The sequence below is a fragment of the Lissotriton helveticus genome, chromosome 10, assembly GCF_964261635.1.
Source record: "Lissotriton helveticus chromosome 10, aLisHel1.1, whole genome shotgun sequence".
In the NCBI taxonomy this organism is placed as follows: Eukaryota; Metazoa; Chordata; class Amphibia; order Caudata; family Salamandridae; genus Lissotriton; species Lissotriton helveticus.
Genome location: NC_136071.1, coordinates 187,164,601 through 187,188,827, shown reverse-complemented (window position 1 = coordinate 187,188,827; position 24,227 = coordinate 187,164,601). Strand labels below are relative to the sequence as shown.

Here is a 24,227-nt window from a genome sequence, read left to right as displayed (position 1 = left end):
TTAAAGTCAGTCGGGACCTCTCTATGCATGCCCAGATTAGCTCAGTTGTTTCTTCTTGTTTTCTCTCTCTCCGGATCATCCGGAAGGTGTCCCGTTTCTTTTCTTCTGATGCTCTTAAACTTATTATTTTGGCCACAATTCTCTCCCGCCTGGATTACGGGAATAGCCTCTACGTGGGCATTCCGGCCTACGAACTACGCCGTCTTCAGGCTATTCAAAATCAGGCCACCCGTCTTATCCACCACCTTCCCAAGTCCCTTCACATAACTCCTGTTTTGAAATCCCTTCACTGGCTCTCCATCTGCCAGAGATCCCTTTTCAAGATGGGTTGTTTGGCCTTCATGGCCCGCGCCCGCACTGCCCCGGCTTTCATCAATTCCCTTATCAGTCCCTATACTCCTAGTCGCGCCCTCCGTTCATCTAACCAGTCTCTTCTTACTGTTCCGCGTTTCCGCAGATCCAAAACCGGAGGCCCTAGATTCTCGGTATTAGCCCCTCGCTTCTGGAACAGCCTTCCACTGTCTATCAGATCTGTCCCAGTCTATTCACAATTCCGTAAGGCCCTTAAGACCTTTCTGTTTTCCCAAGCGTATTCCGGTTGATGTCCTCACGTCAGAATCCCATTCCCCCTAGTCCTCTACCTTAGCGCCAGGAAGCCGCTTGGTCGCAGTGCGCTCTATCAAGTACTTTTCAACTTTCAACTTTCAGGGTAATCAGTATGTTCGTATGCAGGGTAATCAGCTTTTCACCAAGCTCACACACACCACCAGCCGTCACTGCACGCTTTCACCAGGTGCACACACACACCACCAACCATCAGTGCACTTTTACCAGGTGCACACACATACCACCAGCCGTCAGTGCACGCTTCCACCAGGCACACACCACCACCCATCAGTGCACACCAACAGCCCTCACTACACACATCAATTGTTAACGAATCCACAATTAACTATTGTACCAATAGCAGTATTGCAAACTTTACTTTTAAACATAATCATCTAAAGCTTAGCATGCTACCATTGCTATAATTCCAATCTAAACCACATAATTCCATTACACACTACGTACACTTCATAACACATGGCGAAAAGACATTGCCATTTACAATGCCATTTCCTCTAACTCAATTAAATCCGAGACCTGTTGCATTTCTAATTCTTGTTCTCAACTCTTGCCGTCATTCACTAATAACACTATACGCACCAGAAATCACTTGGCACTAGCGTCATCCAGCTAAACTGTAAGTGAATCAGAATAGATAGGGGAGGTGACTAGAAGTTTGTGCTAAGAGCCAGTCACTACTAATATGTGACTGACCTGCCAACTCAAAATGGGCATCTTGCTACCTCATTTTATTCACCAGTTGCAGTTAGTTTGCCAAATGTCATTCCACCCAAAGTGCTATTTGATTAGAGGCCAGCTCTTTCTCTTTGGCTTCGCTTTTCTCTCTCTTTGCCTAATCTGTAATCATCCTTCACTATGTTGAGTAGCACCCTTCAGCATTACCACTACTGGTACTACCTATGCAATTTCGGGCAATGTCAAAATTAACATATGTGTAAATAATGCACTTTTATACGATACTCACTTTACTCCTATTTTTCCAAAGCCATTTACAATAAAAACAACATTAATACATAAGCTATACCAGCAGTAAGTTCTAGTTTTGCAGATGGTTGCCAATAAAAATATTAGTTTAGTGATTATATTGTTTTAGGTAAGCAATTCGCACATGACATTACTATGAACATAATAGTCTACAACTTCTAGAAGTTGCACTTTATTTATTAAGCAACATACATACAAAAAATACTAAGATTTGTAACTGCTGCAAACAATATCATAATTATAACTGTTTTAATCAGTAGGCAATATAAAAAGGATAGCAAGAATGTGTATCTAAGTAAAAAAAAGCTGCTGTATAACAATTTAAGGAGTTTTATTAGAGATTCAGTAATCTACCACAAGCATTGTCATATAAAACCTTTAGTATAGCATAATATTAATACACCTATGCCGACCACCTTGTCTATATCAGTAATACAATGCCAACAAAATGCCACTTAATTAAATATCATAGACTAAGCAAACAGGCTATTAGCTTTTAAAATATAATAGTTTGCACAGATACAGTTAACTCAACATTTTTTTCTAATTCTGTAATTCTCATTAATATACAATAGTATTTCACACAAGTTCTTAGTACTACAAAATATGTTTATAGAGTCAAGGAGGCTGCCAATATATTTCTAGATACCACACAGACAGCTGGTTATGTGCCCTTCTCCACCAGCTATGATGACTTCAAAGAGCTGAGGGAAGCAGGGTGAAAGGGGCAAAGTTAATGTGCGCTGACGGAAGATGTGCTGTGGCTTTGCTGTGTGAATGGAGACAGGAGGTGGCACGTGCAGACAGAAGATGTGCATGTGTGTGGAGTGCATATCTCCTGTCTGTGCAAGCTACCTCCTGTCTCCCTTTGCGCATCAAAGCTAGAGCACATCTTTTGTCAGTGCATATTAACTTTCCCTTCCCTGCCCTCCTCCTGTCGGCTCGCAGCTGGTGGAAAGGGGCAGATAGAGGGCTGTCCATGCTGTGTGCCCCATCTGCAATTGTTTAACAAACAGACATACTTGCATGCCACCTAACTACAGCCCGTCCTTGGCCACAGACAGGAGAAGTTATTAAGCACAGCTCATATCTTTTGTAGTGTTATTTAGCAGGCATTATTCGAAGGTGTTAGGGCGTTGTACTTAAAAAGTACAATATTATATAAGAAACATGAATAACTAATCGTACATGGGTTGTGTTTTTTATTAATAATGGAATAATGTCATTCCAGTGTTTTTTCATAAACAGACACTGCATATACCACCAGAATCAAAACCGTATCATATTGGATACTGCCCCGCAATGCGCCTGTTTACATTTAGCTGATGTGCTAAGTCTGTCACCTCTTGTCGTGCTTGCTGTATTTGGTCTGACACGTTCACAGTTTCAACATGTTTACGCAATACTTAGATAAATATTTAAGTAATGCATGTTAGTATACTTGCTATGCTGCACTAATATTAGGAGGCGTTTGAATAGCATTTGCTGTGTGGTATATATAATAACACAGCGAAGTTGTCACTTATGGCATTGAGCTTATAGGCAAAGTTGATTGCGTGATATCGTTGCTTATAGGAAGAGTGCCACTCCCATTCATTGTGTTTGAAAAACTACAAGTAAAGTCAGCGCTACATAAATATTCTAATAAGCAGTTTCAGTCCAGCCAAGCGTCATACAACAGGTGTAACGCTCATGCATTTCAGTGCGGTGATCCGCATCACCGCACTGAAATGCATTGTGTCGCATAATTGCCACCTGCTGCCAGGCGTGCCACCAGCGGCGCCAGGCTGTGCCCAGGCTCTCTCTGCTGCTCCGAGAGAGGTGCGCCTGCTTAGAGTTCCTAAACAGGTAATAACCAGACTGCTCTCAGCTCTGTGGCTGAGAGCGCTAGAATGTATCTCTCTGACTCTCTGCACTCTGCCAGGAGTCAGTGTTGCCCTAGAAACAAGATGCAGCAAATCATGGTGCGGCGCCAGCGCGGCGCGCAGCTCTCAGACTTAGCATCACTGCAGGGGGGCCAGGCCGCCTTCTCACTCAATTACTGCAGCTGTCAATCACCGACAGGCGTGGCACCAGGGGGCGGGAAGAAATCCGGATGTCACCATTGCGCACGTTTGCTGAGGGAGTCACAAGTGATTGTTGTAGCAGGAAGCCAGGAGTCTGAGGACACGGGTGGGGCGCTAGCCCATAAAACTACATTACCATGGCAAGCCTCACAGGTACTGACAGTGATAACGTTTTTTAGGGGCAGCGCGAGCAGCTGCCTGCGAATTGGTGTCTGGGCTCAGTAATTTATGGCAAGCTTGCCTGGTAATTCGGTGGTAGTATTAAGCCGGAGCCGCAGGAGGTGCTTGTGCCATGCTCCTTCCTCTGCGATACAAAAGGGGATGATGGACGGAGCGTTTGAGCAAATCAAACACTCACCCCCAGTCAACTGATCTGGGTTTAATCCATCACCATTCTTTAGCCCACTCAGCCACCCCATTTCAGACATGGCTATATGCAAATCAGTCTGACCCTGTGCCTCATGGGAACAGTCCAGCCCGAACTGCCAAGCCATGTCTTCCATGGACCGGAAACAAGCATCCTGGGACCGGTTTCGGATTCATAATCCTCATCAGCAAGGCTATCTTGAATCCAGTGGCCAAGTGAGCAAGGGACTCACGTCTGAGCATACCCTGCCACACTTAGGGCGAACAAAGCGATACAAAAGGGGATGATGGACGGGAGCGTTTGAGCAAATCAAACACTCACCCCCAGTCAACTGATCTGGGTTTAATCCATCACCATTCTTTAGCCCACTCAGCCACCCCATTTCAGACATGGCTATATGCAAATCAGTCTGACCCTGTGCCTCATGGGAACAGTCCAGCCTGAACTGCCAAGCCATGTCTTCCATGGACCGGAAACAAGCATCCTGGGACCGGTTTCGGATTCATAATCCTCATCAGCAAGGCTATCTTGAATCCAGTGCCCAAGTGAGCAAGGGACTCACGTCTGAGCATACCCTGCCACACTTAGGGCGAACAAAACGATACAAAAGGGGATGATGTATCCCCGCTGTGCTGCTGTCCCTTGGCCCTCTCCTTTCCCCGTGGTCACGCCCTGCTCATACATCGGAGGAAACTAAAAGTTGCCAGTGAGTTTTTTTGAGTTCTCGGGAGGAACTGTTTTTTGATTGCGTGGGAAGTGCTGGGTGGATAGATAGCCATGCAACTCGTTAATAATAGTGGGTGGCTGCACACCGGACGGGTCCCGGGGGCAGTGCTCAGCTATTGATTTAATGCTCAGTGCAAGCCCTGTCGGAGAAGCGTGTTGCTACCGTAACCACAGAGGTTTGAAGAAATACTTTCAGTAGATGTTTTTGAAATATGTCTGGGGACGATTTCGGCTTTTAGAGTATAATGGAAATTTCCCTGGGATGTCATTATCTGCGGGCAAAGATAGAGCGGCTGAAGCGCAAAATCTGCTTTAATTCAGAGTATGAAGACAAGTATGGCTAATGTGCAGGCAGCAATTGCTCAGGTACAAGCTTTCAGATGTGCTGCGTTACTGGCTCCACTAAGGGAGAAGCCTATATTTGCTTTTGTGTCTGCTATTTATTTTCCAGCCACGCTTGCGACTTTGTAATTTGGGTATAACATTGAATTTAAAAGTACAATTCCTCCGCAATAATAAATGATGCACATATAAGAATGCATTCGTTTTTGTATGTAAATAGCATGATACAAACTGTTTAAAGAAGAAGCAGTATTATAGTGCTGTACTATGTATTGTGGTATATATTATAGGTAGGAGCTTATAGTATAATAGCAGAGATTATAAATATATAACCAGTGCTGAGTGGACGAAAGCAGCAGAAACTACGGACAACGCCAGTTCGATGTTTCGAAGCGCACAGTAAATAAGAGTAATTCTAGTAGTAAGCATTGTATGTGTGCAATAAGAGAATTTGGAGACGGCACTAGCGGAGGCTGTTCCAAAGCATACGATAAACAAGAGCGATTTTTGGCAGTAAGCATTGCGAGTAGCAGGGAAATTAGAGACGGCACTAGCAGCTCTTGTTTTGAAGCATACAATGAATGAGTAATTTTAGCAGTAAGCATTGTCGGCAGCACAACAAATCCGAGACAACACTAGCAGATGTTATTTTGCAGTACACAATGGACAATAGTAAATTTGGCAGTAAGCATTGTCGGCAGCAGGCAAAATTAGACGGTACACTCAGCAGTATGCAGATGTAGCAGTACGTAAAACGATGCTTGCAAGAAAGTTTGAATAAATTGCAATTCAGTGTGTCCTGCAACGTAATTAGAAGTGTTACAATATAGCATAGATTAAAAACATAACGTGCTATTATTAGAGCATACATTATAAAGAAGTATACGGTAAATGGGAACCGTTTTTCATATGGGGGGGTCTTGTGAAAGCATCATAATACAACATTTATATAAAATAATGTAATGGTGCCATTAACGCATGCTTTTAATAAATATTGAAGATGCATGCTATTAGATATTTATCGCAAGCGAAGTATAATAGTAAAGTAGATGTATATACCATATTGTTCTCAGATAAAGTTTTCTGGTAAGGGCTTGTTTTTAAAGCGCGCTATGTTTTTGTTTTCTTGTTTATGGTTAATGGTACAAAAACAAAATCAAAGCAAATAAATGTGCGAAAATGCTTTTTTTTACAACGCAACATACTACGAGAATTGTTAATCGCGGAACTAATTGCTAAGATAACTATTACATGTAGAACTGAAATAAATAATTTTACAAATGGACAATAGGTATTTCCTTAAAAGCAAAATTATACTATAATAAAGTAAATAACAAACTAAACAGTTCACAGAACTTACAGCAGTAAAACAATGCGTCTTCAAATAGGTAGTGTCTCCAATGTATGTCGCTGATTCGCCGTGTTTGTAAATGTTCAGTGCAGCACGTTTAAAAAGAGCATTGGAAGCACGAAAGATATTAGTAATAGCCATAAAATATGGAAATTAGTACTAATTGCGATACTAAGTAAACAAAAAAAGTATTTGCAAAAAAAGTCCTAAAACATGCCGCCCTAATGATCGCATGCCGTGCAGCTTTTATGCCTAATGAACGCGTGGCGGTGGCGCCAGTAAGACGGCTGCTCACAAAACAAAGTCTTCAATGTGTGTATTTTTAACATTGACAGCAGAAATAGTTTGTACGGTATCACCTCACAATATCACAAAGGTGTTTGGCAAAAAAGTATTGGCAAAAAAGTATTGTATTGAGAGAAATGAAACTTGCTACTGGCACAACACCATGTAAAAACAGGTATTTAACGTGTGGCGCTGACGCCAGTGAGACGCCCGATCACAACACAGAAAGTAATTCTAACAGCATACCGACAGGCGCCCCACGCCGCTAAATGATAGCACGTCTCACGGAGTGGAGCACTCAACTATAATTAACGCGCAGCACATCTCCTGGAGAGGAGCACTCCACTATAATTAACGCGTAGCACGTCTTCCGGAGAGGAGCACTCAACTCTCATTAACGTGCAAAAGCTGTTCCCAGTTTCTGGGAAGCATGTCTTAGAAGCGCGTTCACAGGCCAGAATCTGCACGTTCACAGACCAGAATCTGCTCGTGCACCGGGCTGTACCACTTGGAAGGCAACACAACCACAATAAGTCTCGCTGGTGACAGCGCTTCGCGCTGCAACGCCAGGCGAGACCTAAAAAGGGTTAAAGAATTTGGAGGGATTCAGTGCCAGAGAAACCTGCATTAATGTAGATTGCTGAGATAACATGAGGCAAGGGAGTAGTAACTACCACCTAAATTCCATGGTGGAGGAGGCAATTAAAAGAAACTGTGCATATCGTATTGAGGAAGGTTGACCTTACATTTACTTTTCTAATGATAATGTGAACAAGTATGTTTTCTCTCAGCTCATGCTTTACTATCAGTTTTTAATAATTTTTTAGTTTTAAGATGTGTATAACTTGTGTGCTAATTTGGATGTCTCCGGACCCGGATGTGTATATACACATTCACACTCACACCTTCGCACCAATCCTGTATGCATCCTATTGCAGGAGGAAAACGAGAGGTTGCCCATTTATGTATTTTTCAAAATGTAATTATTTTATAGTAGTATTGCTTTTTTTGGTCCGTGTCCCTGCAGGGTTTACAAACCTGGACCCTGGTCTGTGAACCCGAGAGTGGGGGCCAACAGGGGCCCAGGAACCCTCACTTTTGGTTTGAAGACTCAGGAAAGAATTTGCAAGCCTCTAATTCTTAATACCACATCTTCTTGATGATTTTTCACCTTAGGAACATTCTTATTCCAGGCTTTAGACTGTACCAAAACACTGTCCCCCAACAATGACTGGCTAATGCTATCAGGTGGTACCATGCTGCTCCAGCCATGACCCCTCCTCTGAATGTGTCATCACTGGAGTTATTATGGGTGCCAAGCAGCACTCTGGAATTTATTCCTATTTTTTTCCACACCTCATCAGTGCTGTCTGGCGCTTGCTGTCTGTGTCTTACAACCAAATTCCTCGGCTTCAGACATTAACTAGGTCAAACTTTTTTGCAAAGAACCTATAGTTTAATGCCATTGTGGGCGGTACTACAAGACACTCCACAATGACTGCATCTGGTGTCCAGAGATGAAGAATTGCAACTGTTGTGTCTGCTCCAGAACGCCATCAAGAAGTGGCATCCCAAATTATTTTTGGCTAAGACCTGCAAAGCGATTTCCAAGTGGACACACTCTACTCCAAAGGCTTCTAGGGAACATTCTTTAAATACATCTTCCCAGAAAAAGTGCCATAGGAAGGACAAGTCTTCTTCCTTGAGAAGCGGTCCCCTTCCATTCAAAGTATTACCGCCCTTGCCCAATGCTGGACTCTGCTTAGACGTCAGGTGTGCCACCCTACACATAAAAAGATAAGCTCTGACATTTTTCGGTATGCATGAGAGTCCAAATGAAAAGGTTATAGATCTGTTACCACAATTTCCTTGAGGATCAGGGTTGTCATGTTCTAAGGTTGCACACACATTTGTTGCCCTGTAAGGTCAGAGACACAGATGTTGCACTGTGGCTAACAGGGACATATGCCAACATATCTTAAGGGTGTGCATGGAATCAGTCTGGCAAAATCCTCACGTTTATGTTGTCTGACAAATGCACAGTTTACTGAGAGAGAGACAAGCCATTATGTATGTGGCAAAGAAGAAGGTCTTAGCTAATTTTGATGATGAATGCTATTGAGAGTACCTTCCCAGTTTGCTGATTCGTTTAAAACCTAGATTTTTTTAAACTTTGTTTTATTCACCAACAATGGTTCTATAGTGATAAAGCATCAGATAGTGCAACGTTTTACAGACCATAAATCATAATTTTTACAATCTGTTCATTCTCAGATGCCAAGGTTTTGGTGGATAATAATTTTTTGCCAGATGGAGAAAGACTAATCAGAGGTTGATTGCCTTACAATATTGATTCAGCCATCTACTTGGACTCAAAAGTTGTCATTGCCCTAGATACTTTACCAGAATGGGACGATTCCTACCCCTCTGGTCCCTCTTTGGAGGAGGTTGCATCTTTTATAACAGTTGTTTGGAATGCAGCAGAGGCTTTGGAATCGACTTTGCCTTATGCACAAGTGAAATCTTACAAACTCCAAAGCTTCTGCGGAGCCCTTGCTTTCGGGACCCCTAAATGGCTGCATGGGAGAATCTCTTTTCAGGTATCACTGTCCACAGGCAGATCGTCAGACACCATAGGCCCACTCTGGGTGACCCCCACTGGTTGTCTTCCCATTAGTCACTGGAGAGTCTGTTGGTTCAAACATTGTCGTCAAAGTAGAGCCCAACACTTTTACTAGGGGTCCCGCACATAGGCAAAGTCTTTGCTCTCCATAGAGATAATACCTCGTCCTATTTATACTGATTCATGGGGACTAGCAAACTTTGATTGTCTGCCTGTCAAATCATATGAAGACATTATTCTCTTGTTGGATAAAAACAAAGTATTTTGCTCTTCTCTACAAGCATGACCTAAATGCACTTAGTTCAATGCACCAATGCTTGAATGTGAGAAACCGATTTTGTAGCCCCAATACATAGTTGAAGTGATGTCAACGCTTTTAGATTACTAACAGTCCCTGAACAAACCTATGTCGTTCTCTCGAATGTCACACACAAATGCCACGCAGAAAAAGACACCTTAAATGAAAAGCGTTTTATTTCAACACTCTCAAGCTGTTGCTTAGCGCATTTAAAATAATCACCAAAGTATTGTGCATTTAAAATAACCACCCAAAGTATTATAATAGCACCACATATGAATGTTGCAAACAAAGAGAACATTTCCACCATAGTTAAAATGTCACCTAAAAACCTAGCACCCTAAATACTACTTCTGTGCGCTCTACTGCTAGGACAGCATGTAGTAGTATAACTTACATCTAGATTTTCTCAGTGAGGATCTGGGTACTGCATACCCTGTTTTACAGCAAAGTGCTGTAGTTGTCAAATGTCAACAAGGCCATGTTCCCTTCAAAAGGTAAATGCGTTGCATCAGCTCCTCTCATCCCGGACTTGGGCTCGCTAGCAGCTTTAAGTAGAAAGTGCAATGCGGCAGCATCTTTGACAGAAAGGATAGTCTCTGGCAGTATCTTGTGCAATAATCTATCGGGGGGAAAAAGGACCTCTCCTAATTAGTGGTAAAGTGTCAGGCCTTTTATATCATATCTTATCTAAGATGAGAAATTCCAACATCACCATAGGAATGGCTGGTATAGCCAATGTGCATCAAGGTGCTAGTCTAAGACGCATTCTTATAAATAAATATGGTACAAACACAACAATTCGAAATATTATGTTTTGGCTATTTTTGTCTGACATTGAAATAGATCTAACAAGGCGCTTGTTTCAGACTGAGGTTGCATCAGGTATCTTATAAATGTCTGAGTGAATTGAAAAATGTATGGGGTCTAGGAAAGATAAGGATAGACGCCACCTGTGTCAAAGCAGACATGTTAATGAGTCTGCAAAAATCAAAGAAAATTTGATACTTGGCCTTTTCAATATGGAGTCAGACCTTATAGTAATTTTGTCACTCTGACCTGCTGAGAGATGGCCTAGATTCATCCAAACAGATCCTGAGTTGTGGCTGTGACTCTTGGGACACTAATATTCGGTCTTTGGATACTGCTGTCTCACTGCATCGGCATGCTTTGGTGCATTCCTATAAGTTTGAGAGCTGTTTAGGATACACTGACAAGCATGTCGTTTGGCTCTTTATTATAAGTGCGTTATTACAGTTAATCAAATCCATACACAAATAGAAAATCTGCATACATTACTATAAATAGCCCACCCACCTGAACACTAGTGGTACAATGTAACATGGATGTTTTTGTACATATTCTGCCTGCTGAGCAGTCAATGAGGTGCTATTCCCGCTTCAATAAGGCTTTCATATTATTGCATCATTTAAAAATACGTATTTAAAATGCTATAAAAGTGACAAAGCTAAAGTGCAGCTAATTAGGCCAACATCACTAAAATGGCAAGAGTCAATTAAAATCATTTTTGATCATTTATAAATAAGCATAAAGTCCAAAACAATCATTCTAAAAGTTCATAAGATATGGTAGTGTAAAATACGAAACACAAAATAAGAACCCCATGCACTACATGATTCTTTTCTTTCTCTACTCACTGTCCTGAAACTTATTGTACTTGTACATAGTATAGATGATAAAGCAGGTTGGGGACAAATTACACATCACAGGATCTTAGTCTAAAATACATTATAAAATTCAGTAACAGCAGCGAATGTTCCTAACTGTCCCTGCCAGCTATATAATATTTTCAAGGTCTAGTGAGCAAATATTTGCTAATTCTCCTTTGCTGCTGGAGACAGGCTACTATTAACTAACAGATGCTCTGTATTTTTCCATACATTTCATAAAACAAGTGGTCACCATAGGAAAGTCACGTCTTGAGCAGAAAATTGTTGTTTTTACGACACAATCTCTTGCTGAACTGGAGAAATATCGGTCATCATAATTAATATCATCGATCAGGCAAGATGCTGGGACAACACACAATAGGTGCACAAACGTTCTGTGATCAAGTAAACACAGTCAACATCTATTATGAGGTCGCACAGCCGCCCATTTTGGTAGCAGGTCTAATGAAGTGAATGTTTCAAGGCGTAGTTCAATTAACCTTCTTTTGCAATAGCTTCTGCAACTTTAGGCTGTATAGCTTTGGTTCTGCAGCCGCTTGTAGGAATTGATGGACATCTAGCTGTGGCTTCTTTTCCTGATATTTTGTCTACCAGAAATGAAAGCCACTTTAATTGCATGTTCACTGCTAATTTACAACTATTGTACAATAGGTTTTGATTCTATAGGCTGTTGACTTGCGAGTCTTTCAAGGCAGAAGTCAACCCTGTCATCCAGGGATTCAGTGAAGTTCCCATCTGCATCTCTTGCCATAAATGTGCTTTAAGTGCACCATCCTCATCGTTGCACAAAGAAAAAGCAAACTTGGTCAGGGAGGCCTTCTGAACTGCCAGTTAATCAATGAGCCTAAATTCAAATCTCGCATGTGCCCGTGATGCATTATTGGGGAGATGAAAGAACAGATAGTACACCTTACTTTGGGGGGCATTTAAAAAGTGCCCCAACTTTGCGCAGAAAGCTAAGTAACCATAAAACTGTGTGGATTAGTTTAGCCTTAATTACGTGTAACAGAGAAAATAAAGAGGGGTTTGACAATTTACAGAGAAGCGTCTGAAAAGCATAGATTAGTGTGACCAACTTAGGTTTTCATGCTTGCTCCTACAAAAGTTTGATTATGAGCTGCTATTCGGAGAGAAGGCCAACTCTTCATTGGAATATTTCAAAGGGCCTCACCACCACCAGCAGATCCAGTCACTGCTCTCCTTTCTGGGTTGGGCTCTGCCATTTCTAAACCACTGACTTCTCTGCCTCATGTCACCGGTGTGTGTAATGTCTCCCATTTTGTCACAAGGTTAGAACTTAGAAGTGGTTACGATGGGCCTCTGGATTACCAAGCTGATATGCCGCTCTGTCATTCTCTTCCATTACCTCCCAGACCACACCTCTACCTTCAGAGCATGCTCACTGGCCCTGCCTTGTTCCTGGAGGCAGAATGTTTTGCTTTACTGGACAAATAGGCAATATAAGTGATGGCTGTGGAAGAGAGGGGCCTAGGATTGTACTCCCTTTTCTCCCTGGTCTCCAAAAAAGATGGAGACCTGAGGGCCGCTCCGGTGCCTTTTACTATTGAACCTGTTCATCTGGAAGGAACTGGTCAGGATGTAGTCCCTGTGGCATGTCCTGCTGACCTTGAACTCAGGAGATTGGCTAGCATCTTAGACCTCCAGGATGCATTCTTTTATCTTCCAACTCTCCCTGCCCACATGTGCTACTTGAGATTCAAAGTGGGGACCCAACAGTTTCGATTGTGATGTTCCCATTCAAGCAGATTACTGCCCCATGTCTCTTTACGAAGCTGCTGGCAGCTGTGGCAGCTTCAATTCAGAGGTTGGAAGTCCATGTATTCCCACACTTGGATGACTTAACAGTGAAGGCGGAGCCCCTGACGCTGGTCCACAGATTGTGGATCTTCTCCACAACCTGGGCTTTACTATGAATATCTAGAAGTCTTTATTGGGATGGTGCTTGACACAACCCTCTTGAAGGCTTTCAATACTCAGAGGATCACAGATATTCAAGCTGTGATTGTGATATGTTTGACTCTAGTCTTGAGTCTGGATTTTGCATCTACTGGACCTTATGGGACATTAAATGGCATTTATATGATCCTCGTGTTTTGTTTGAGGTTCCATTTACTTTGTGGTTGCTGAAAGGTTACTTCCAACGCTTGTTTTATTGTTTTGCTTAACCCGTCTCCTGACTTTTGGAAATTATGACTTTTCTTAATTTTTAGTGTTAATGTTTATTTTGAATCTCTTTCTGTGTAAAAAAAAAAACCATTTGTTCGCTGTGAGCTTATTATTTTAACATTGTTGGAACCTAAAACTATAGAATCCACACAAAACCGGGAAATGGTTGATTTAACTCAAGCATATAGCTCTCTTCTTTCCGAAACGCCTGTGTGTGACCTTTATTTTTGGTTTTGTTTATAGTGTCTTTTGAAGAACTTTTGATTTGCTTTCACTTAGCTGTCTTTTGAAAACTGGCATGTTTAACCTTTATTTTTTATTTCGTTTAGTCTATCTTTTGTGGACTTTTGTTTTTTTGGTTTCGCTTAGCCCGTCCACTGTCTTTTGGAAATGTTGCCTTTTCTTAATTTTTTTAGTGTTAATGTTTATTTTGGATCACTTTTTGTGTTAAAAATAAACATTTGTTCTTTGTGAGCTTATTTTAACATTGTTATTACCTAAAACTACAGAATACGTACAAAACCAGCAAATGGTATATTTAACCTAAGCATACGCCATCCTTCATTACAGTGCATCATATGCAAATATTTTTATTTTAACAAACTTACAAAATAATATAAACTGTAATATATATTTTTTGACAATACACGTGCAAAATAGCTTGTTGCTATTTGCTTTGTTCCCGTGCTTGTTTCCAATAAAACCCTTGATAATATATTGCTGTGCTCCTGTTTGTTTCCTTGAATGCTATCTCTTTTTTTCCAAAACCACTGTCTCCTTGTGGGACAGCATGCAATCACGGTTTCCTAAGGGACCTTACTTGCTATTAGCTTAACTAAATGTTTTCGTTTAGCAGGTTTTATTTTTATTTCATGCTGTTGCTGTATCTGTTTGTTTCCTGAGCATTTACTCTTTTAGTTCTAATACTGCATCTTCTGGTAAACACACACAAATTTGTGCTTTTCACTTAGTGTTTTTTTCTAGTAGCATCCCGGCAACACCTACCGTTAGATTCTTTTATTCTTGTTTCTACGTGGAACCAGTAAAAGTTTTATTTCACCAATTCATACTGTTCTCTTCCTTAGAGTGCATAATCTGATAATTGAGTTTACGTTTCCTAAAATGTAACAAGAAAAAAAAATCTCCTTTTGCTACAGTAGGCAATAAGGGTATTTTTTATTAGAAATTAACTATTATATAACAAATATTTCAATTGTAAACCTACATGCACTTATGTTTAATACATTATTGCTGTTTTTCTTTTTTTAGGTCTCGCCTACGCTGCGCGCATGCACTGCATAGAAGGGTACCTTTTGGAATCGATCAGCTTTTTGGCCAAAAAGGTGCACATTTTGCATTGCTTTGTATTGCAACGGTGCACGTTTGGCATTTCCCTTGCGGGAGCGAGCTTTGGCGACATCTGTTTGTAATTATCTTGCAAACCGAATGGTGCCCCTACTCGCTACCGCAAGGTAAACGCTGTGTATATCTACAGTCTAAGGGAAATTTGTGCTTGCTAGTGTCTATTCCTTATGTGTTCGCTGTGCTTTGTGTAAACATGCGCCTCTGTCACCTGTGCAGTGAGAGTGTGTGTGTGGCCAATGCATTGACTTTCTGCTTTTGGTTTTGCGTGTCGGTATTCAAGCTTGCTACGCTGCTGGCACTGTAGTGCGTGTGTGTCTGTTGCTGTGTCTTTGTGGGCGCTTGTGTACCTGTACAATGGGACCGGGTCAGTCATCATATCGATAGTAAAACCTGACTAGGCCAGTGTAACGGGGCGGAAGGGGTGGGAGGAACTGAGTCAGAGGCTTTGTATAAGGATTTAAGAGAAGGCTTTATTTTTGTATATGATTTTCGCCTCCGGCTCGTCAGTCTCTCTCTGGCAAAGACAGCAGGGTCCGTCTTGGTGTTCTTGAGGGGATCCAGAGTGGAGTATGGGAACCCACGGATGGCAGCTAGGTTCCTCCGCTCAAACCGGCAGCCGGAAAAGAAAGAGACACAGATGGTGGGGTATTAGTAGAACGTCTGGGGTTCTTAGAGTATATGGGGCCAGGGAGTGAAGGAAACCAAGTGCGTAAGTGATATCTACAGGTACGGTCCTTGTGCTCAAAAGTGGTCGTGAATAGGGAGGGGTATTGGAGACTATACACGATTTTACACTTATTTACACCCGGGTTCTTGCTCGGCAGGATGACTTCGACGTCCCACCCAACCCGCTACTTTGCCCCGTACCTGATTGAGCCACGCTCCTCCCGCGGGAGCGTGGCGGGGCACCTCGTGGGGACGTTGGCCTCCTGGCTTGATGGTATCGCCTTGGTAGTCCCGGAGTCGACCCGTTACGTCTTCTTCCTTCTGGATGCTCAGCTTCGTTCTCCTTCGCCGTCTTGTTCTCCTTCGCCGTCTTCTTCCTCCGGGGATATGCCGTCCGCCTTCTTCCTGGTTCCGCCCTCTTTTGTCAGAGCTGGCGTTGTGACGTCTATCAGGGGAGGAGCCTCGCCGGGCTGGAATTTCCACTTAAAGGAACCTTGTTTATTTACGTCCTCGCAGTGCCATGTGGGTTCCTTTTCCTGATGAGGCCATCCCTCCTGAGAATGCTGTTGCGGAGAGGGGAGATAAGCGGGTAAGAGGGGAGTGGCTGACCACCAGTCCAGTACATGATTTCGTCCTTCGGATGGACACCCCGCCACGTCACAGCCAGACTGGCACTGTCTGTGTCAGAACCAGGGTATTGCGGTTCGGTCTCCTAGTGTTTTACGCACTCCTCAGTGTGTTTTTAAACTGTTCTGACGTAGACTAGAAATATGTATTTTAGTCTTCTGCCGAACACCTGCAACGTACCTCAACATCGAAGTCGATATCGAGGTAAAATAGCCTATACACACTTCATGAGTGGCTGGCCAGTCGCAGTAAAGATCGATGTATGGATAGACTGTTTATGCTATCGCAGCTTTATCTACTGATTTGTGCGAGGGACACTCCAAATAATACCACTCACTGCCACATAATTACATGCTACATAATTACACTCTACTAAATGCAACATACACCCCATAATACCACTCAGTGCCACATTATTACATGCCACATAATTACACTATAATCAATACAACATAAATACAAAACACATAGTATCACTCAGTGCCACATGATAACACGCCACATAATTACACTATACCCAATGCAATATAAATACACTCCACATAACACTCAGTACCACATAATTACACACCACGTAATTACACTATACTCAATGCACCATAAATACACTCCACATAATACCACTAAGTACCACATAATCACACATCACAATTACACTCTATTAAATGCAACATAAATACACTCAAGATCAGTGAGGACACTGTTCCGTGATGATGGGTTCATGTATGTCACCCAAATTGGAAGGGGAGAGAAAGATTGGAAGTAGAGGTAAGAAAAAGTGGTGAGGGAAAGAAAAAGAGGCAGATGTATAGCCCCAGTTTCAAGGATCCAATCCCGAAGGGGAAGGCCAAGTCTTGCCTCTTATTCGCCCTCACACACCCAGAAGGAGGTCATGCTTCATCATCGGGCTTTTTTTGCTCCTCGTCAGGCCGGCGCTGCAATGTCTGACGGGCCCCCGAAGGGTCTCTTTGACGGAGATCTTTTTAAAGAGAAAAAGCTGTTTGATGCATGCAGGTGTGGGGGCAGGAAAGGATCCAGTGCAGGATGGTTGTGTAGTGTGTGCAAAGAAAGTTAAAACTACCTAAGGGCATCCGCTAATAGGTGATTTATTCTCAAGGTGTCCTTGGTAAGCTAAAAAACCAACAGGATAGTAGGTTACGTTAGGGCTCAATGTGCCAGTGTAACTTATCACAAGGTCGACATGTTTCACACTGAGTAACTCCTAGTGATCTGTAACGTTTCTTCAGGACCTAAAACATGAGCGGTGTGAAAGCGCACGTCAGTTAGGAAAAAAGGGGAAAGGGTTTCGTGATGATAATCCCGTCTGAAATGTGAGGTCGCTCGTGGTGAACCCTAGGATGAAGCCCCTAGAGTAATCAGTTGATCTCTGAGTAGATCTGTCCACGTAGTGCCCTCTTAATGTAAGTTGTGTCTTCAAAGGCTATGCTGCGCTGGTTGTGCCCCCATCATTGTAAGGTTCTGGAGGGTGCTCGCTCCTGTGTACCTACCCACGCCAGGCAGCCGCTGGCGTGGGTAGGTGCACAGGAGCGAGCACCCTCACTAGGACTTGCTCAGCGTGAAACATGTCGACCTTGTGATAAGTTACCAAAGCTGGGAGATGCAGGGTGACAATATTGTTACATGGGTGAGATTTATAGACTATATCTTCCTGATTTGGAGGGGGGATGAGTTATCGGCTAATCAATTCATTGAGATGCTTAATGTCAATAGTATGAATCGTCAATTTACCTTGCACATTAGTAAGACACAGATTGTATTTCTGGGTGTTAGGTTTCAAATGCAAGACAGAACACTGGTCACCAAGTTACATGGAAAACAAAAATAGCTGGCAACAGCCTCCTCAATGCCAATAGCGCACATCCATGTAGCTTACTTCAAAGCATTCCGTATGGAGAGTTGTTAAGGGTGAAGCGGAATTGTGAATATGAGGAACAAAAACTAATAATGAGTGACAGATTTAGAGAAGGTGGGCGCAGTTATAAAAATATCAAACAAGCAATGTCAAAAGTTGACGCGCTTCAAAGGCCAGATCTATTGGAGCCTAAACCCAGAACAGCCGAGCAAAATGACAATGTGAGATTCATTACTACTTTTTCTAATAGTGCTTTTAAGATCAGGAAGTTGTTCAGTCACAATTGGCAGATTTTACGGAGTGATTCTATTTTGCAGAAATATCTGAATGATACACCGCAAATAACATTTCGAAGAAGTAGATCACTCAAAGAGGAATTGTGTAACAATGTCATTTCTAATATAGATAGTGGCAGTTCTAAAGTCCATGCAGGCTTCAGGAGCTGCAAATGTTGTAAAGCATGTGCCACATGCAGTGATTGTAAGATATTGAGATTACCCAATACCAATAAAGAATTTGTTATTGGGGGAAATTTTACATGCGAAACAGATTATTGTATTTATTGCCTAATCTGCCCTTGTGGTAAATTTTATAAAGGTAGTACAGTCCACCGAGCAAAAAAACGAGTTATGGAACATTTGCATTCAATTAAACGCAATGATTTACAGTATCCAGTGGCTCGTCACTTTTTGAAAGTGCACAACCAAAACGAAAAACTGTTATCGTTTGCAGTAATATATGCAGTAGCACATAAGTAGAGGGGCGGTGATAGAGAATGCCAGTTGAGGCACATGGAGTCAAGGTTCATTATTGACTTCGACACCCTGATACCTAATGGTTTAAACTAGAGTGTGGCGATGGCTGTGCACCTGTAATTGAATCAGTTATGTTTTATTTTATCTTGGAAGTTTCTGATATATATAATGAGTGGATTTTAGTGTCTAATAGACACCGCCAGCCATATTAGAATGTGTCTTAACAGATGCCTTTCCGTGGCGGAAAGGCATGCGGAGTCTGCTTGGGGGGCCTGTTGCGGGCCCCTAGGGGCTCTGGGGGGAGGGGGGTGGTGGGTGGTGGTTGCACATGGGGGTACCTATGCAGACCCTCCAGGATTTCGCGATTTGCAAAACAAATCGCGAAATCGGCCAAACGCCCCAAATCCCGCGATATTTGGCCAAACGCCTGCGAAATCCGCCGTTTTGCCAGCCATTCCAGGATTTCGCGGGAGAACAGGAGAAGAGAAGCGGCAGCGGAGCAGCGGACACCCAGCAGGAAGACCAAGGAGACCAACCAGGGGGAGAGAGAAGCCTGCGGACACGACAAACGCCTCTTCTCAAGCCCCCAGCCCAGCCCGGGAAGGAACATGGCAGCGCGACGACTCGGAGACCAGGGGAGGGAGCGGCACCGGCAAGCAGGAGACAGCCGGCAACAGGTACAGTCCTTCCTTCCTTCACGCTATGGGGGCCCGCCGCACACGGGGCACGCGGCGGGCCCCGGGGGCCATTAATCTTTTTTTTGTATATTCCTGTGGGGGCCCGCCGCACACAGGGCACGCGGCGGGCCCCGGGGGCCATAAACTTTTTTTTGTGTATTCCTGTGGGGGCCCGCCGCACATGGGGCACGCGGCGGGCCCCGGGCCCTAATTATTTGAGTGTGCATGTACTGTGGGGGCCTGCTGCACACAGGGGCATGCTGTGGGCCCTGGGGGGCCTAATTTATTGAGTGTGCATGTACTGTGGGGGCCATTAACTGCACTTTTGTCGCACTATTTATTTCATCACTGGGTGATTTGCACAGGCTTCACCACATTATATGTTACGTGTTGTCTATGTTTTATGGTCATACGTTGTGTTGTGTGGAATTTATTATTTTTTTCCCTCCCTTATGCTCCGCCCTGAGTGTGGCTACACCAGGGCGTATTGTAAGCAGGCCCTATGATGAAGCATGTCACATATTTCGGTATGTGAGTGAGGGCAGTTTTTTCCAATTTATGGATTTGCCTTAGTTTGTCTTGTGGCTTTTGTTGTGTACTCTACACCCCTCTTTGTGTGTGCAAATGTACTGTGGGGGCCTGCTGTTGTAAAATAACTCAAACAGAAAGATATCTGTGTTTTTTGTCGAAAAAAACCCAAAATAAAATGCCGCTAAATGCCGCTAAATTCCCAGATTTGTGCCGCTAAATTTCCTGATTTGTGCCGCTAAATTTACTAGTTCATGCCGCTATATCCTGGGGGGTCTGCCTATGGTACTCCCTGCAGTTCCATGCACAACATGGCAGGCTCCGCGCGGTGCCTGCCATGTTGTGCATGGAAGTGCACAACATGCCTCCCTGGCATTGTGGCGGGCAGTGCTGAGTGCACTGCCCGCCACAATGTTAGGGATGCAGGATGCGCCCAACAGTGTGGCGGGCGCATCTTAATGGCACATACGGGACACCAGCCCTTATGGCGGGCTGTCCCTTTCTTACGACAGGATGGCGGGCGGACTTTGTCCACCTGCCATCCTAATGTGCCCAAAGTGATCGATTCAGGGTGTTTCAATGGTTCTGTCCTTCCATTCAACACTATAAACCATGTTACTGTATGTACACTGTAATCTGCTGCACTACATGGCTTTGGTGCTGATTTGAAAGTCAATTATGAATTTTGATGGAGGTTTGTTAAGAGTCACTGTGGCTTAGTGGATAAGATCTTTGAGTCTTAATCTCAAGCTTAAGTGTTCAATTCCAGATGCTTCAATGGTACTGTGTCTTCAGTTAAAGGTGTACGCAATGGTAATTTATTTGACAAAGGTTGGAAAATATTTTTTTCTTTTCACCTCATTTGAATACATCTCTTTTTAAGTATGTCTTACATCCGAGAAAAAACATCCTCTCTCTCATCCTGGCTCTGCCCTTCCATTCCACACTGTAAACCATGTTACTGTATGTGCACTCTAACCTACAGCACTATATATGCTGGGTTTTCGATTCAAATGTCATATATAAGTTTTGATTCTGAACTAAAGAGAGTCACTGTTGCCTAGTGGTTAATGTCTTGGACTCTTACTCTCAAGGTTAAGTGTTTAATTCCTGGTGTTTCAATGGTTCTGCTTCTTCAGTTAAAGGTGTGGGCAATGGTAATTTATTTTTAAAAGGTTCAATTTATTTTTCAACTTGTATATCTCTTTTTAAGTATGTCTTGCCCCAGAGAAAATAAATCCTCTTTATCTCTCTCTTATCCTGTCTCTGTTTTTCCATTACACACTGTAAACCATGTTTCTGTATGTGCACTCTAACCTACAGCACTATATATGGTGGGTTTTCAATTTGAATGTGATGTATATGTATTGATTCTGGCCTATTGAGTGTAACGGTGGCCAAGTGGGTAAGGTCTTAGACTCGTATCCTCATGGTTAAGTGTTCAGTTCTGGGTTTTTCAATGGTTCTGTGTCTACAATTAAAGGTGTTGGCAATGGTTATTTGTATGACCTAGGTGGGAAAGATGTGTTTCTCTTCACCTTTTTTGAATTTATCTCTTTTTAAGTAGGTCTTGCACCAGAGAAAAAAATCCTTGCTATCTCTCCCGCTCTCCCTCTGTCCTTCCATTCAACACTGTAAGCATGTTACTCTATGTGTACTCTTATCTACTGCACTACGTAGGTTTTGGTTTTTTATTCAAATGTCAAATATTAGTTTTGATTTCAACTTGTTAAGAGTTTGTGGCCTGGTGGTTAAGTCTGGGACTCTTATTCTTATGGTTGAGTGTTCAGGTCTTGGTGTATCAATGGAAGTACTTCCTCAGTTAAAGGTGTAGGCGGTGGTGATTTATTTGACAAAGTTTGTAAAATATATATTTTTTCACTATCTTAGCTTATATCTCTTTAAATTCGTCTAACCCAAGAGAATTAAATTCCTTTCTGCCCCACTTTCTCTCCCACCATCTCCACCCTTCCATTTCACACTGTAAACCATGTCGCTGTATGTGTACTCGAACCTACAGCACAATATATGCTGACTTTTTGCTTCGAATGTGATAAGTTTAGATTCTGGCACTCGGCGCTGTATACAGTAATTTAATCCAAGCAATAAACTTGGGCCCAAAACCCATTCTACTCAGGACATGCCAGAGATATCCCCACCCCACAGAATTGAATGCCTGTTTTGATATCTAGGAATGCAAGCGCTTAGGGACTGTCTTGGATCTCAGGAGCTTGGAGGAAATGACCGTCTACTAGATTATACTGGGTGCTCCGCTTGGGAATAAATCCGCACTGATCCTCATGTATTGGAGCAGGTAAGTGGAGGGAGCAGTCGGGCACCAGAAGACTACTCAGTTTCTTGGTGTCAACATTCAGCGTTAAGAGAGGTCTGTAGGATATTACCTCATCTGCTGCTTTGCCCGATTTGGGCACCAGCACAACCACTATCTCACACATAGGGCCCCATTAGGATGGCTGGCGGATTGCCCCTGCCGGGCCGGCGGTAGTCACTGCCGACCCGGCAGGGGCAATCCGCCCGCCATCCCTGTGGAAAACACCCACCGCCATATTATAATGGCTGGGGGGTCCGCGGCGGACGGAAAGACCGTCGGCCGCTTTTCTGCCCGTTCAACATGTCAAAAGGGTTCAATATGGTGGCGGTGTCTAATAGACACCGCCAGCCATATTAGAATGTGCATTTGTGAATGCCCTTCCGTGGCGGCATTGCCGCCACGGAAAGGCATGCGGAGTCTGCTTGGGGGGCCCGTTGCGGGCCCCCATGGACTCCAGGGGGGTGCGGGGTGCACATGGGGGGTATCTATGGTAACCCCCTGCCTTTCAAAGAACAACGTGGCAGGCACCGCACTGTGCCTGTCACGTTGTGCTTTGGAAAGCACAACATGTATTTTCAGCATTGCGGCGGGCGGTGCTCGCTCCAATGTTAAAAACATGGGATGCGCTTGCCACTGTGGCGGGCGCATCCTAATTGCCGCCACGGGACCCCTGCACTTATGACAGGCGGTCCCGTTTACCGTGAGGATCCGCCCGCCATCCTAATGATGCCCATAGTGTCAGGGTGGCATCATAAGCGATAAGCCTCATTATACACCTCCATCACCTAGTTGACCACCAAGTCAGCGTACTTTCTGATAAAATTCTGCTGGGAGTCCATCACCCCCTGGGGTTTTTGCTGTTTTCTGGCGTTTGAGAGATGCTAAAATGTCCTCTTTAGTATACTCTGCCTCGAGGGTGGCACACTCCTCCGGGCCAATTCGGTGAAGCTCTAAATCTGCTAGAAAATTCAAACCTTCTTGGCTCGAAGTCATCCCCCCTGCAGCATACACACTCTCAAGATGGGCTCGCAACCTCATTAATAGCTGCCTGGGAGGTAACAGTTTGGGCCCTCGAGTCCCACAATGCTAATATAGGCTCACGGTAGACTTGTTGTCTCACCAGCCTTGCCAGCATAGCACCCATCATGTCCCCTTCTGCATGGACTCTTTGTCTATGGGCTTTATAGATGTATTTTTCCAGTCTACCCCAGTCATCAAGCACAGTGCTTCATGTCCAGCAATCAGGACTCAGTTTGTTCTAAGTCCCTCGTCAGTTGCTGTCTTGCTCCATACGCGGTGGTCAATCATACCCTGAGCACCACCTTCATCGTGTTCCAATCATGAGCTCTACTACTGGAGCTATCCCAGCTCTCCTGGAAGTAGTGGCCAAGAGCCACCTGGACTATCAGTGCGAAGGGTGGGTCCGCCAGTGCCTCCACCCTGAGTTGCCAGAGTGGCACCGCTGGGCATGGGTGCTCCCTCATCATGGAGAGTTGCAGTGGGGAATGAAACGATATGTACCTTGCATAATATATCATAATATATCACATCTCAGGTCTGTATAACTACACCAGGTGTCAGCAAGCAATAAACCAGTATGCTATGAGTACCCGAGGCTGGGGTATATTATGAGAATGTCCTAGTACTCGGATGTCGTTCCTGCCATACGTCCAGTAACCCAAGATCCTGCATCAGTGTCCTTCACTGGGTTGTCATATGTAGTTTTGTATGCGCTTCTGGGGGCTCTTGGTCCAATGTGGCATCTGGAACACAGTTACAGTTCCCTGCTAGTAGTGTGTCAGCAGTGAGGAACGGGACTGCTGCAGATGCAACCTCGGAAAAGTACTGTGGGCTGTT

The 24,227-nt window shown here is 43.6% G+C and overlaps 2 protein-coding genes across 6 annotated transcripts in view; both read left to right on the top strand.

Moving 5' to 3' along the window:
• LDAF1 (lipid droplet assembly factor 1) overlaps positions 1–24,227 on the top strand; it is a 294,437-nt gene that overhangs the window by 198,689 nt on the left and 71,521 nt on the right. For 3 of the 5 annotated variants that reach the window (XM_078665072.1, XM_078665070.1, XM_078665071.1), the window contains one exon: positions 14,817–14,890. The exons of the other annotated variants lie outside the window; for them this stretch is intronic. In XM_078665072.1, coding sequence (XP_078521198.1) covers positions 14,817–14,890 — 74 coding nt within the window. The remainder of the gene's footprint in view (positions 1–14,816; positions 14,891–24,227) is intronic. 5 annotated transcript variants of the gene reach the window in all.
• Positions 18,807–24,227, top strand: part of LOC144786115 (melanin-concentrating hormone receptor 1-like) — a 78,420-nt gene continuing 72,999 nt past the window's right edge. The window contains exon 1 of the mRNA XM_078665069.1: positions 18,807–19,510. Within this exon, the coding sequence (XP_078521195.1) occupies positions 19,162–19,510 (349 nt within the window). The 5' untranslated portion in view covers positions 18,807–19,161. The remainder of the gene's footprint in view (positions 19,511–24,227) is intronic.